The 16,661-nt window shown below is 45.3% G+C and overlaps 1 protein-coding gene across 1 annotated transcript in view; it reads right to left on the reverse strand.

The window, feature by feature from the left end:
- Positions 1-5,764: 5,764 nt before the first annotated feature.
- LOC307177717 (C-C motif chemokine 4) overlaps positions 5,765-16,661 on the reverse strand; it is a 101,235-nt gene continuing 90,338 nt past the window's right edge. Inside the window, exons 2-4 of the mRNA XM_079905096.1 lie at positions 7,248-7,443; positions 6,636-6,750; positions 5,765-6,060 (exon numbers count right to left, since the gene is read on the reverse strand). Of these exons, the coding sequence (XP_079761222.1) occupies positions 5,973-6,060; positions 6,636-6,750; positions 7,248-7,323 (279 nt within the window). The 5' untranslated portion in view covers positions 7,324-7,443 and the 3' untranslated portion in view covers positions 5,765-5,972. The remainder of the gene's footprint in view (positions 6,061-6,635; positions 6,751-7,247; positions 7,444-16,661) is intronic.

Here is a 16,661-nt window from a genome sequence, read left to right on the forward strand (position 1 = left end):
AAGAGTCGGGGATGAACACCAAGACATTGTGTTACAGAGCATGAGACCTTGTTAGGTCAGAGATGATGAAATTAAAAAGTCGGATAGCACATATCCGACTAACGACATCTCCTTAACACCTGGGGGCCTGCTGCCTTTCTGCATGACTTTAAGTGTGTAACAGACAATATTTGGAGGAATTACAAGGTGTCTTCCCTCCTTCCCCTACTTCCCTATACTCACTGGCATTCCTCTGTGTTGCAACAGTCAATTATAAAATACACTCACTGTCCTTGGGGGAGGGTGGACACAGCTTAGAGAAGCAAGTCAACTGAGTTCCTCAGTCGGTTTTCTTTCAGACTCTACATACTAGTTCTGAAAGCACAGGCTTTCCATTTCAAGATCTCAGCTTTTGGGGAGAAAAGGATTTGGGTGGACATGGTAGGATGGGGATAAGGCCAAACCCCACACGAAACTGGAGATAGGGTTGATACCATAAAGTGTAGATGTGTTTTTAAAATTCATGATTTAAGAGCTAGCTTTCCACATAACAGGAGAGAAAAATAAGATAGACGCTAGAGGGAAGATAAAGGAAAGATGTGAGCCAAAAAGTTAGGCATCTGAGAATGATTAATAGGGTCCCATCCCTGCCCTGGAAGAGGGTGTAGTGGGGCTGGAAGGAGGCACAGCCCAGGAAGGCTGCCAGCCTTTCCAAGAGACTTGGCGAGCTCAGAGGAGCTTAGGGTTGGACAAATGGGCCAGAGTCATGGACCCAACCCAGGAAGCCATGACAGGACTCCTGGGTCTTTGAAGGGTGAGTATGCAAAGCAGCTCAAGACAGCCTTGGGGCCGCTGGGCCCGGTCATCAGGAAGAGCTGTGGTTTCTTTCACCCTCTGCAGCTCAGCTCACATCCCTGGCTTCTGCTCGCTCAGCTTCTGGCCTCCTATGACGAAAATGCCTGTATTATGGGAACATTACAGAAGACTCTGGGTTGGGGTGAGGTAGTGAGAGGACAGAAAGTTTGCATAAACCAGAACATGAGGAAACAGACTTCCTCCTGTCTAGAGAGGGAGATGGGAAGAGGCAGGCACTGCACAAAAGCAGAAAACACAGGGCTGGCATCCAATGGTGCTCACCCCCCATCCTGCCTCATCTCTTCTGGTCCCCACCCAGAAACCCAGAGAAACCTCAACCAGACAGTCTTGAAAGCAGATACAAGCTCCCTGGCCTCTGGGTGAGAAAAGGAAGTTTTATGAAAAGAGGAGAAAAGAAAAAACAAAGTCTGATGTTGCACAACAGGTGAAGTCCTACTTTGCCACACCACAAGGAGTCCATGCTGTCATCTGTAATTCCCTGGTAAAGCATTTCTTCATGAGGGTGTTCAGGCCTACTGCTGTCTTCCTTGGTGATCCGGCCTCTGTGAAGCTGAGTTTCTCTCTTCTCCACACCTCAGGGGCAGGGAGGTGTGGGGAAAGGGCTCCACTGTGAGGGAGGAGGTCCAGATTCTGGCCCTAACCCTGCCTTCTCTCTAATAATGAAACCAGACATGAGCCATGGCTTTGCTCTGGGGTTCAATAGACAAATGAGAGGGTAGATTCCTCCAGATAGGAGACCAAGATGCCCAGAGGGCCCCAGGAGTCTCAATAAGAGTCAGGCTTCCTCTCTCTCTCTTTTTTTTTTTTGGATACTTATTTATTTTGTTTGCCTGCATCGGGTCTTAGTTATGGCACTTGGGACCTTTGTTGCGGCATACGGGATCTTTAGCTGCGGCATGCGAACGCTTAGTTGCAGCATGTGGGATCTAGTTCCCTGACCAGGGATTGAACCCGGGCCCCCTGAATTGGGAGTGTGGAGTCTTAGCCACTGGAGCACCAGAGAAGTCTCCAGGCTTCCTCATAATGTGGCTGGTGGGTGTTGAATCTTTGGTGAAGCCTCAGCCCTCACACTCAGCTGCTGAAGCAGCCCCTCCTCTTGAGATGCCTCACCTCATCATAATCTGTCACCTTGGAATGTGTCCACTTTGCCCTGAGTTTCTCCTGTGGGTAAGTTTGTCTCACCTTCTAGAATGTTCCATTCCCTTCCACACTAAGCTGGAGGGGGTCATTGTCAATGACCCTTCCATTGGTGACTGTATTAGTTTCCTATTGCTGCTGTAACAAATTACACAAACTTGGTGTCCTAAAAAAATACACAGTTATGCTCTTAAAGTTCTAGAGGTCAGAAGTCCACAATCTCATCCACTGAGCTGACATCAAGGTGGCTGTGCTCCTTCTGGAAGTTTTAGGAGAGAAACCATTTTCTTGCCTTTTCCAGCTTCTAGAGCTGCATTCTTGCATTTCTTGGCTCGTGGCCTCTTCCTCCATCTTCAAAGCCAGCAGCATGGCATCTTGCTTTTGTTTTCACATTGCCTTCTCTTCTGTGGTCACATCTCCTTCTGCACCCTCTTATAAGGGCACTTATGATCAGATTTAGGATCCAGACAAATAATCCAGGATAATCTCTTCATCTCAAGATTCTTAACTTGATCACATCTGCAAAGGCTTTTTTACCTTATAAAGGAATATTCACAGATTCTGGGGATTAGGATGTGAACATCTTGGGGGCCATTATTCAGCCTACCACAGAGATCTATACCTTGTCTCAGGCCTGGGGATCATGAATTCTCTCTCCCAACCCCTTCCCTCAGAATGGTGTGTATCTTTCACCAAAGACCATACCCTAACCTTCCCGGCCACCCCAATTACCCGTCCTTTCCCTCCCTTTAGGCCCTGAGGATATTGGTCCAATGGAACTTCCTATGATGATAGGAATGTTCTACATTTGCACCATGCAACGTGGCAGCCACGAACCACATGTAGCCAGTGAGCACCTGAAATGTGACTAGTGCAACTGAGGAACTGAATTTCAAATTTTATTTAACTGAAATTAAATTTAATTGAAATTTAAATAGCTACTTGTGGCTAGTGGCTACGTATTGGACAGCTCAGATCTAGGCAGATGAGAAGTAGAAGACAAGACCAGTCAGGTTCTTTGCTGCTAGCCTCTTCTCACACATTTTGGGATCAGTTCTGCCCCTCCCCAACCTCCTTTTCTCAGTCCCTGCAGAATCTGAAGGAGGTTTCTACAGGAGCTCTGGGATGATGGGAGTGGCTGAGGGCAGGGCAAGGAAGGAAATTGTGTCTATTGGCCCCAGAGAGGTACATAGTCTCAGTTCTGCTTTTGCATCAGACTAAGAACATTCAAACAAGAAATGTAGATCATAACTACAATGAGGTATCACCTCACACTGGTCAGAATGGACATCACCAAAAAGTCTACAAATAATAAATGCTGGGGTTTCCCTGGTGGCGCAGTGGTTGAGAATCTGCCTGCTAATGCAGGGGACACAAGTTCGAGCCCTGGTCTGGGAAGATCCCACATGCCGCGGATCAACTAGGCCCCCGAGCCACAACTACTGAGCCTGTGCGTCTGGAGCCTGTGCTCCGCAACAAGAGAGGCCACGACAGTGAGAGGTCCACGCACCACGATGAAGAGTGGCCCCCGCTTGCCACAACTAGAGAAAGCCCTCGCACAGAAACGAAAACCCAACACAGCCAAAAATAAAAATAAATTAATTAAAAGAAGGCTCAACATTTTTTTTAAAAAAATAAATAAATAAATGCTGGAGAGGGTGTGGAGAAAAGGGAACCCTCCTATACTGTTGGTGGGAATACAAACTGGTAAAGCCACTATGGAGAACAGTATGGAGGTTCCTTAAAAAACTAAAAATAGAGCTACCATATGATCCAGCAATCCCACTCCTGGGCATATACCCTGAGAAAACCGTAATTTGAAAAGATACATGCACCCCAATGTTCATTGCAGCACTATTTACAATACAGTAGCCAGGACATGGAAGCAACCTAAATGTCCATCGACAGATGAGTGGATAAAGAAGATGTGGTACACATATACAATGGAATATTACTCAGCCATAAAAAGAATGAAATATTGCCATTTGCAGCACATGGATGGACCTGAAAATTATCGTACTAAGTCAGACAAAGAAAGACAAATACTGTACATTATCACTTATATGTGGAATCTAAAAACAAAACAAAACAAATGAATTTATTTACAAAACAGAAACAGACTCACAGACACAGAAAACAAACTTATGGTTACCAAATGGGAAAGGGAGAGAGGGGAGGGATCAATTAGGAGTATGGAATTAACAGATACACACTACTATATATAAAATAGCTAAACAACAAGGATTTACTGTAGAGCACAGGGAACTATATTCAATATCTTGTAATAACCTATAATGGAAAAGAATATGAAGAATATATATATATATATATAATATATATATGAATATATAACTGAATCACTTTGCTGTACACCTGAAACAACACATTATAGATCAACTATAGTTCAATAAAAAAAAAAAAGAACACAAACAATTTTGACGTAGCTCCCTCTTTACCCTACTTACACGATGAGCTGTCCTTTTGGGGACCATGGAGGCATAACACAACGAGCACAGAAAAGGGGACTAACCTGGGGCTTGACACTGGCCTTGATGCTCTCTGGGTGGCCTTTAGAAAGTCACTTCTCAGTTCTTATTCCTCAGTTTCTGTACTAAGATAGGGCTGGACCAGATGGTCTGAGAGGTTCCTCCCAGCTTGTGAATCAAGATTTAATTGTGCATGTAATTCTACTAGAGAGGCATGTTCTGCCTGACCCATGTCATAGGAAGTCATGACCGAAGGGTTGTTAAGTGGCCTTGGGTTACTCCCATCACACTCTAGAACCAGATCTGACATCTGTTCTTTTGTCCTCATCACCACACTTTGCATTTGCTTTGGCTCTGGAGGGCCGATCCACTAATCTAATCTGCCTGATGACCCTGGGAGGATAGACGTTATAGCCCATTTTAAGTGAAAAAGCTGAGGCTCAGAGAGGGAAAGAGAGAAACTTCCAGGCACCAGGCCCCACGATGAGAGCTTTACACATCATATCATAACACCCCTTCAAAGTGAATAATATCACTCCCACTTTACAGGGGTGAAAATTGAGGTCCAATGAGACAAGATGACTTTTTTTTTTTTTTGCGGTACGCGGGCCTCTCACTGTTGTGGCCTCTCCCGTTGCGGAGCACAGGCTCCGGACGTGCAGGCTCAGCGGCCATGGCTCACAGGCCCAGCCGCTCTGCGGCATGTGGGATCTTCCCAGACCGGGGCACGAACCCGTGTCCCCTGCAACTGCGCCACCAGGGAAGCCCCCAAGATGACTTTCTTAATGATAGTGAGTGATGGAGGCCCACTTTTCTGATTCTGAGCTGCTTCATCTTCCCTCTCTGTTGTGCTGCTGTTCCTATTTACAGCTTCCCTACAAGATGTTGAAATGATAGCCCTCAGCAGCACAGGTATCTTTTTGGATCAGCCTTTCACGGTGCACCCCAAGCAGACCTACATGCCTTAGCAAGTCACATCACCTCTGTGCCTCTGTTTCTACATCTGTAAAATTGAGGATAACAGTCCCTACTTCATAAGGGTGTTAAAATCCTTGCTAATAGTATTAAGTGAAGTTTGTATCTCTAGACATTTTAGCCCATATTAAGGACTCAGTAATTGCTCATTCTTATTGTGTTTGGAAACTAATCATAATAGCAGGCAATTCCCTTTACCGCAAATCAAATTAAAACACGAAGAAACTGTCTACATTTTTAAAAAATTTTATTAACACTTGGACTCAATTGCATTATCCATGTATCCGCAATAGCAGAGAAACAGTGATGGTGGACCATCCCCATGGGGGACACATGTCCTTCGGCAAAACAAACATAAATAGTGGGAAACAACACCAAATACAATAATAACATAGTACATAATAAAGATTAAATTAAGAGAAGGAACAGGGACTGCCGGGAGGGGTCCTGAGTGTGGAGAGGGTGCGTCGGGCTCAGGTGATCTTTCCTGCAGAACACTTGCCCCGCCCTCAGAGCGGCTCAGTTCAGTTCAAGGTCATCCATGTACTCCTGGACCCAGGGATCACTGGGGTTGGCGCACACCTGCCTGCCCTTTTTGGTTTGGAATCTGTGGAGCAAAGAGTGGACAGGTTAGAATCCCATGGGACCTTGCCTGTGGCGGGTATCTCCCTGTCCTTCACCATGGCTCATGCTGGACAGCCTACTGGGTGAGAAGACCCTTCCTGGGGTGCTGCTGGGACCTGATTCCTTGTAACTTCCTCCTTGGGTTTAGCTGTGGCCTCCTGAGTTGCCCAGATTAGGAACCAATGAGTTTTGCAATCAATGTGGACATATCTCCCCATTCATTCCCTGCTGCCCCTAGCAATGACTTTGGCACCTGTTTTCTAAGTATGGTTTAAGAATTCAGCCCACATCTTCTATCATCTTTTTGACCTTCCCTGTTTTCCTGGCCTCTAGCTAACTTCCTCCCCGGAAAGCACCTTCCCCTCCTTTAGCTCCCACCCAGCCCTCTCCAGGTCTCAGCAGGTGACACCATGACCTGTTCCTCACTGCTTTCAGGGAGGCCTTCAGCCCTGACACCTGCCTCCCTACTGCTTCATCTCCCCTCACCTCAAACAGGCCCCCTTTTCTAATCCTGCCCTCACCCTCGCCTCCAAGAAAGGCCCCAGGGTTGATACTCACACCACAGCTGGCTGGGAGCAGAGACTGCTGGTCTCGTAATAATCGATCACAAAGTGGCGAGGAAGCTTCCGCAGGGTGTAGGAGAAGCAGCAGGCAGTGGGAGGGTCTGAGCCCACTGGGAAGAAAGGCCGAGGTGAGACAGAAGCTCTACCCAGAGCTATTCATTTTGGCTTCTAGTTATAGATATTCAAAGGGCATCCCTGTGGATCTGCCAGATCCCCAAATATGGTCCCTTGTATCTAATCCCATCCACTCTGAGTAGGAGTCTTATTCTGAATAGAGAATCCTAGGAGAAGACCGAAAGGATTCTAGAAGGTTCTGGCTGTATTGGGTCTTAGAGCACAGGTCTAACTCCCTTCATTTTACAGATGGGGAAACCAAGGCACAGAGAGAGACAGGGACTTGCTTAAACCAGTCTATGGGTTGCTATTTCTTAAGAAAACGGGAACTTGAATATTACTGAGTGTCTACCAGACTCTACGTTTACCTGCAGCCTACTTAGGAATCTTCCCTTTTGTCTCATCCCCAGATGTTAGTGTTGGACCAGCCCCAACTAGAAAAGTCAGCGCTGCCTACATCCTGGCTCAGTGGCAGCTGGAAGAATGGACTTACTTGGTGCTGAGAGAGCCGGAGAGCAGAAAGCAGCTGAGAGCACGAGGAAGGAGAGGACAGTCAGGCAGAGCTTCATGGTCGTGGTTGAGGAGAGACTTGCCTGGAGCTCGGACTGCAGAACCCAGAAGCTTCAGAACCCTTCTGTGCTCTGTGCTGATACTGAGTTGGGAGCCCTTCTTTATAGGAACTCTGAGGCCTGGGACAGAGATGGGGGAGAGTGGAATTTCCAGGGTACAGATGACGTCATGGTGCCAATAAGGAAACTGAAGCTAGCTGGCTGAGGACCTCTGCACAGCTTTCTTTTCCCCAGCAGTGTCATCACGGAGGAAAGCGGAGGGAGGTGTAGGAGAGAAGAAGTGGGCTGAACCCTAGAGGGAAGTGGTATACCAAAGGCAGTGACTGAGGCTTGGGGGAGAATTGCAAACCCAACCAGAAAGATAGAACCTTCACACCTGCTAGAAGGGGCTTGTAGATGAGAACCATCACGCTCTTGGTGGTTAGCACCTCCAGAAGCTAGAGACTTCATGTCAGTCTTTCTAGGGTCACCACAGGCTTGGCCCCAAGAAGGGGAGGAAGCCAGGATTCCATGTCCCACTGCAGGCCTCCTTCTGCCAGGCAGAGTGAACTTTAGTGCCCTGTATATTTCCTTGGGCATAACGAAAGTGTCCAGCTTCTGTCCAGTGTGCAGAAGGCCCCAGCAGAAGTGTAGCTTCTACACAGCGAACATTTACTATGTGTCAGGCACTAGGCAAGCCGCGTTATACACATACATCTAACCCTACCATAACCCTGAGCAGGGTGTGATTATTCCCCTGAAGCAATGAGATTCAGAGGACAGAACAGGGTTCAGTGATAATCTCAAGGCCACACAGCTGTTAAGTGGCAGTGCCAAGATTTGGACTGAGGTTCATCTGACTCTAAAATCCATTTTCTTTCTACCCTGTCATCTCCAGAACAAATATAGAATGTGACCACAGAGAGAGAAACTGCTGGCCCCCTAGGGGCCACGCCACACACAAAGACCCATCTTATCAGGGCTGAATACAGGAAAGGGGTGTGGTCCATCTGTCCCAAAGAATGCAAAAGAAATCAAGATTTCAGTGTGCTCCCTTGGGCCAATAACAGAAAAGGAGAAAGAAATCAGGAAGAATCAAGTGTAGAAGACCCAGATAAAGAATGTTCTTGCAGTATAAAAATGGAATTGGATAAAGCTGGCAATGAATTCATCTATGTTACAGATAAAGTATATAATCTAAGCCTGTGGGTGTTTCCCAGACATCCACAGGGAATTCCTTGTGTACTTGTAAAGCCCTGCCTGGTTCGGCAGCTGCCGTGGGCCTGAAGGTGACTACATGAAGCTTCCAAAGGCCAGGAATACAGTAGTGCATGAATCAGGGCAAATGAGGGCCATTAGGATGATGGGATCAAGACCTCTATCCACCTTCAGCTCAACCACTCTGATCCACCTGCTCACCCGCAGTCCCACATTGCTACCTGCCTCTGCTTTGAACAGGAAGAATGAAGAGTGAAAAGAGGGAGCCAGGCCTCCTGGGTGCTGTAGAGATGTGGGATAGAAGGAGTCAGAGCAGCATCTCGGAGCATTTCAGTGTCACTAAATAAAGTACAATGTCTTCCTACTTCATCACTCTCCTCTCTCCCTGCTCCCACCACCTACACAGGCACACAGACTGTACTTCTTTTCTTTATCCTTTCTGCCCTCACTCCTTTCTTCCTGTGAGTCTTGTTTCAAGTGTTCTGATCTTCACCAAGACCCCCATCCCCAACTCTAACACTCTACAATCTCTGATATCACTTATGCAAGTATCTCTCGTGGTCTCTCCTGGTTGATGGAGTTTCATCTTCATGCGTCAAGAACCTTGCTTCAAGGGAAGAAGGATGTGTCTCGTGGTACCCGGAATCTACACAGACTTCGTTATCCTGGCATTTCCATTCAACCCAATTGAGTAGTCACCTGTTCTTTGTCAGGACAGACAGAGCTGAATGACGACCCATCGCTGCCCTCAGAGTCCTTAGTCTAGTGATGGTGCTGACAGTGACAGAAATCACTGTCTCGTGAGATGGAATAAGGTATGTGTCATGTCAGAGGTAGAAACAAAATGTCAGAGAGCCCAAAGGATGGAGAAAACCATCTCTTGGCTGTAAATGAATAGTTCCAGGTCAAGACTAAATCCACTGTGCACTAAGGAAGAGCCCTTGACGTGGAGACCTCCGTCTACATGAGTGGGGAGCGCTGATCTTCAAGCCATGGAAGGACATAACTCTTATGAAAATACATAAGAAGAATGATGATAGATAAGAGTGGGTGATTAGCCACGCAGTGCATTTGTTGATTTTTGCCTCCTAGCCTTAGATTTGATCTTTGGCTCATGCAGGCAAAATTTTTTTATTCATGAAGGTCTTAACAATAATGCTGTGTTCACACCAGTGAACGTTCACACAGGGAGTACAAAGGCTTGTGTCAAAATGTTTAGCTAAATCAATGGCCTCCAAGGTTTATACATTGAGGCCATTTCTAAGTAATAGTCGATAGAGAATGATAACAAATGCCTCTCAAATACACAACCAAAAAAGTGCTCATCTCCTCTAGAGAACCTTCCCTGACCTCTCTTCCAACTGAACTCTGTACCTCCCTTTGTGCTACCTCCATCACATCACCTATAAAATATCTGCCTACTTGGTTGTCTCCGCTCCTAGAAAGGGAGTTCCTTAATGCAGAAACTGGGTTATGCTTATCTCTGTGTACACAGTAGGTATTTTTAAATTTTATTTATTTATTTTTATTTTTGGCTGCCTTGGGTCTTTGTTGCCGTGCGTGAGCTTTTCTCTGGTTGTGGTGAGCGGGGGCTACACTTTGTTGCAGTGCTTGGGCTTCGCATTGGGTGGCTTCTCTTGTTGCAGAGCATAGGCTCTAGGTGCGCGGGCTTCAGTAGTTGTGGCACTTGGGCTCAGTAGTTGTGGTTCGCAGGCTGTAGAGTGCAGGCTCAGTAGTAGTGGCGGACAGGCTTAGCTGCTCCGTGGCATGTGGGATCTTCCCGGACCAGGGCTTGAACCCATGTCCCCTGCATTGGCAGGCGGATTCTTAACCACTGCACCACCAGGGAAGCCCTACACAGTAGGTATTAATAAGTGTCCAGAGGCAGCTCAAACTACCAGTTTTAATGGGAGGGGGTGTGATAGGTAATATGGACTCTGGACATGAAGTCCATTTAGTCAAATGAAGTATGAATTAACTAGGCATCTGACACTCTATCCAGAATATGATTCCCCAGCCTTGATGGGAGTCACTCCTCCTCCTTCTTCCTCAACCCACATGCCCAGTGGTTTCATGGTAAAGGATACTATTCTAGGACTCAGCTCTTTCCAGCTCAGGGATGTGAGAATTGCCAGCGAGAGTTAACCATGGTTCCAGAGAGCCCCACGGGCATACTGTGGGCCACCCCCTCACTCCTGAGCAGGGAAGTCCTCCACTTCCCCTCACTCGTGCTGATAAGAGGTTTCCCCTCCCACGCCCTTGACGGCCACTGTGCTCGAAACTCCATCCTGGGAATTTTCACATCTGTTTTGTCATTTTGTCCTCCCAGCCTCCCCAGTGGTCCTGAAAGCAGGACCAGTGGCCACAGCAGTAACAAGACCTTCCAAAGGTCTTTGGATTTCCCTCAGCATATCCATGTCTATGGTTTTATCTGATCCCAATCTGTTTTGCCATGGCTCAGATTAGGAAGCAAGACCTAGAAAAGTTAAAAAACTTGATTAAGGTTACATAGGATATGTGTCAAGACCCAATTTCTTCCAACTCCTGGTCCAGAGATGACCAAACTTCTTTGACAGGTGTGACCCTTTGAGATCACACGTGGGAAGTCTCTGAAGGTACCAGACTCTCAGAAGAGATTACAATCCTGCTGAGGGGCGGGAAGCAGAGGTGGGCAATCCCGACATGCTGTGCTTTTGTGGAAGGAGAGTGCTGAGATGCAAGTGTAGGAGAGACGATTGGGTGTCGGGACCAAGAGACTTAGCCACTAGGAAGTGGAGTGCCCGGAACTAGAGAATTCCTTGTGAGTGAATGTTGCAACTGCAAAGCCAAGGGGATCTGGAATATATGGTTGTTCTGCCAAGACAATAAACTAAGAAAAGGTAAATCCTTTAGTCTTGCCGATATGGTAGCCAAATCCCTTGGAGAGAATGGGAGCAGAAACTGGATTGCAGATTGAAGAAATAGTACACAATTATTCGAAGTGCAGGGTTCAGGATGGAGTCCATAGGACAGTGAGCTGGTTGAAGCCATTCATCAGTGATGGTCCCAATCTTCTTAAAGTGGAAATGTGCCTTTGTCACCGGCCACAGACCTGCTCTTTAGCTGTCAAAGGTGAAGGGCAGGGCTCCCCTGGTGGCGCAGTGGTTAAGAATCCGCCTGCCAGTGCAGGGGACACGGGTTTGAGCCCTGGTCCGGGAAGATCCCACATGCCGTGGAGCAACTAAGCCCGTGCACCACAACTACTGAGCCCGTGGGCCACAACTACTGAGCCCGCGTGCCACAACTACTGAAGCCTGCACACCTAGAGCCCGTGCTCTGCAACAAGAGAAGCCATGACAATGAGAAGTCCACGCACCACAACAAAGAGCAGCCCCCGCTCACCGCAACTAGAGAAAGCCTGCGCGCAGCAACGAAGACCCAACGCAGCCAAAAATAAATAAATTTAATAAAAAAGAAAAATTTTATAAGAAACAAAATTAGCATGCATGATGTTTCAGTGTGGAGATATTCCAAAGTTTTATACCAAAATTTATATTTAACCAATCTGTTACTTAGCCCATTCAGGTTTTTCTAACCTTCCTCTATTCTAAATTGAGCTGAGACTTGAAGGATGATTAACCAGGAAGAGTGTGAGGGTGGGGTCATTCAGGCAAAGAACAAGAGACCCGTGCTTTTTAAAATATATAAAATGGACTACTTGAAATATTGCAGTTATAATGATAATAGTAACTAACACATAACACTTACTATGAGCCAGTCATGTTCTAAGCCTTTATAGATATTAATGCATTTCATCCTCACAGCAGTGCTCTGAGGTAGGTACTGTTATTATCCCCTTTCACACATGAGGACACTGAAGCACAGAGAGGTAAGTAACCTACTGAAGGTAAGTAACACACAGCTCGTACATGACAGATTTTGAAATGATACCAAGAAGGTATGGCTCCAGAGCGTAAATAAATCAGAAAAGGGAAATGTGTTTCTTATAAATTTATGTTAAAGTTTAATGGCCAAATTTGTGTTATTATGATGTAAAGTATCTTTCGGTTTTGCATTTTGCATGTCTTTGAATAGTGCAATCCATGGATTTCTCTCTTTTCCTTAGAAAATTAAGGTAATTAAACAGTGGTTTCCTTTATTTGGTCTAAATACTAATCTCTGCAGCTTTCACGGGATATACCCATGCTTATAGAATTTCACTCTGCCCTGTGATCTACACGAAAGGGAAATTGTGCTTTGCCAAGTGACACCTGGTTCATAAAAAGCAGAGCAGAGACCTGCATTTTTAAGGAATCACATGTAGTTTAGAGAGCTGAGTCTTTGTTTCCAGGAAGTCTGAAGGTGGCAAGAAACAAGGCCAAAGGGGGAGACAGAGGTCAGGTCACAGAGGGGAAGCTTCCATTTCATGCTGGAAACAAGGCAGACTGTTTGAAGGGTTTTCAATAGAGAGAGACAGAGACTGATTTGATCAAAATCACTTCAAATGCCTTGTGCTGGACAAATTGAAGAGAGGCAACTGGAGGAAAAAGCAATTGACAGGACACTCTTGTCATGACAAGAAGTGACAAGGACCCACCTAAGACAGTGGCAATGGGAAAGATGAGAAGTAGATACACTTAATTTCAAGTATACAACAGAGTCAGTAGTTGAATAGATGGAGGAGATGAGGGGGAGGGAGGAGTCAAGGTGACTCCCAGCTTTCTGGCTTGGAAACCTGGTAAGAGGGAATGCTTTTTACTGAGTCACAGAAGGAGGAGCAGGGGGACAGGTGGAAGGTACCAAGTACCAAGGAGACCAGTACATCTTGGTACCAGTACCAAGATGTACGCCCTGATCTGCGTGCACGTGCACATGCACGCACACACACACACACACACACACAAAATGGCCAGAGGAGAATGACAAGAAGAACTCAAGATAGGAAAGGGCCTGGCTGCAGAAAGAAGGGGCTGCGTCAGTGAGACACTGTCTCTCTAGGATGCTAGAAATGGGCCCCCAGGATATTTTCTCTGCCCACATGAAAGGCAGGGCCAAGCCTGCTGCAGCCTGACTCTGTGGACCACAGCTGGAAAAAAGGAGGCCAAGGCCGGGCCAAAAAAGGGTGTCATTATCAATGAGCCCATCCATGGAACCACTGCTGCCAAAGGGAGAGAGCTGAGATTGACGCCTGGGGATGTAGAGCTATGGGACCGGAAACTGGAACGAAACCAATCCATCAGGGCCAGGGCACAGGAAACAATGAGGAGGTGAGCAGAGCCGGACTAGGCAGAGGTGTTGCAGAACCTGATTATTCAGCCAGAATTCCCTGTTCTCGTGGCTGGGATGTTCTGCTGGACTGAGGTGGGGCCTCAAAGAGGCTGGAACGAACCAGAAAGCTAGGACACAAATCAAGGCCCTCCATGCTGAAGGATCCACCATGTTGACCGTTGGCCAGTTTCTGTGATCACCACGTAAGAGATCTTGGTGGTCCCCAAAGATCAAGACCTTGACACCACGGCCTTTCTGATCCTTTATATAATATTAGTATTTCAACTCCCTAGTGAGATGTTGGCCATAATACACAGTGTTCGTCAAATCAATGAACCATTCATTCACCAAATACTTATTAATGCATTGCGATTACTGTTGGAGATACATTGTTAAATAATGTAGACACTGAAATGTAAAACTGACTAATTCCATCTCTCTGATCCTGGGCAAGTCATTTTACCTGGGAACATTAATTTACCTCCTAGGATATTTCTGAGACCCTTCCAACTCATCCATCCTAAGGTTTCCTTACATTATTCATTAAATATGTGCATACGGAGCACATACTCTGCATACAAGTATGTTATTTTCCTGATCCAAATAAAAACATATATGACAAAGAGCTATTTCCTGGTTTTAGGATTGATATGAAAAATCTTACAAATATATAATCACTAAGATAGAATTTTATATTTATCAAAAAGAATAAAATTATAAGACATAGAGACTATGTCAGAAAATTAACCATGTTATAATCAACATGTGTTAGAATTTGGTTTAAGTCCACCAAGACATGGTATGAATTTGGTTTAAAATCAACAGGACATTCAATAGGCACATGAAAAGATGCTCAACATCACTAATTATTAGAGAAATGCAAATCAAAAGTACAATGAGGTATCACCTCACACCGGTCAAAATAGCCATCATTAAAATGTCTACAAATAATAAATGCTGAGAGGGTGTGGAGAAAAGGAACCCTCTTACACTGTTGGTGGGAATATAAATTTGTACAACCACTATGGAAAACAGTATGGAGGTTCCTTAAATAACAAAAAATAGAGTTACCATATGATCCAGAAATCCCACTCCTGGGCATGTATCCGGAAAAGATGAAAACTCTAACTGGAAAAGAAATAAGCACCCCAATGTTCACAGCAGAACTATTTTCAATAGCTAAGACGTGGAAGCAACCTAAATGTCTATTGACAGATGAATGAATAAAGAAGATGTGGTATACAGACACACAAACACACACACACACACATATGCATGCACAATGGAATACTACTCAGCCATAAAGAATGAAATAATGCCATTTGCTGCAACATGGATGGACCTAGAGATTACCATACTAAGTGAGTAAGTCAGAGAAAGACAAATATCGTATGATATCACTTATATGTGGAATCTAAACTATGATACAAATGAACTTATTTATAAAACAGAAACAGACTCACAGACATAGAAAACAAACTTATGGTTACCAAAGGGGAAAGGCAGGGGCAGGGTTGTGGAAGGGATAAATTAAGGAGTTTGGGATTAGTAGATACAAACTACTATATATAAAATAACAAGGACCTACTTATAGCACAGGGAACTATATTCCAATATCTTGGAATAAACCTTAACAGAAAAGAATATGAAAGAATATATATAACTGAATCACTTTGCTGTACACCAGAAACTAACACAACATTGTAAATCCACTATACTCCAATAATAATCTAAAAATAAATAAAATCAACAGGTCTAGATTTTTGAAGAGACAATTACAAAGATAACTATCACACAATGTGGAAAGTGCTGCAATGGCAGAGCTAAATAATAAAGTCCGTTATCAGAAACGTGATTGACTCAGCAGTTTCCATTTCCTTCTTCTCAACCTCCTCAACTCAGAGACGCCTGCTCTCAGAAACTAAATCACGAGTGTGAACGGGGTTCCCCCAAGAAGTAAATGAGGGAATTCAATTCAGGGTATCGACTGAGGGCTGGGGCAGAGGGGGTGGACGTTGAGGAGGAGGCATTGTCTGTGACCTGGAGTTTCCAGTGAAGCAAATGATAGACTCCATATTCTGGAATTGACAGTAACAAAGGAAGACAGCTGGATGCTACAGCCCCAGTGAAACCTGCCATTGCCCCAAATCTTGCCTTTGCTGCACCTCCCTCGGACCAGCATTAGCAATCATAGGGATGGGATGGAAACACAGCCCATGTGTTTTAAGAGAAGTAACTCTACGGACACAGGAAGGACAGAATTCCTCAGGTGTGGTCTCACTCTGCTTATGTCTTATCTCCTCCATTGTTCTAACTCCTTTTGGGGGAATTCAAAGCCCTCTTGGTTTGGTCCTAATGCAGCTTCTTCATCCATATTTGCCCCTCCACCGTGCAGCTACTCTGAAGGACTCACTCCTCCCTCTGACCCAGCAATTTCACACCTGTGACTCTGCATTAGCAGGCCAGGCCATCTACTGCCACCCCATCTATATATGTTCAAATCCTGTGTCTCTTTCAAGACCCAATCAAAATTCCATCCCTTCCGTGACGCCTTTCCCTATCCTCCCAAGGGAGACCATGACTCCCTCTTCCTCACATTCTGAGATTTCATTTATTTTTCTCCTGAGAATCTTAGCAGTTTCTGTTAAGTGCTGTGGTTATCTGTTTATACTCTACCTGCTCCTACTAGACTGGGGGCACCTAGAGGATAAAGATCATTAGAAAAGATAAACCATAATTCAAAAGAATATATATATATATATGTGTGTATAACTGAATCACTTTGCTGTACAGCAGAAATCAACACAATATTGTAAATCAACTATACTTCAATAACATTTTTTAAAAGATCACTAGAAAGAACTAAATCTATTTCTCAATGTAAAATGTGATTT

Source organism: Stenella coeruleoalba, assembly GCF_951394435.1.
Source record: "Stenella coeruleoalba genome assembly, chromosome: 19".
Lineage (NCBI taxonomy): Eukaryota > Metazoa > Chordata > Mammalia > Artiodactyla > Delphinidae > Stenella > Stenella coeruleoalba.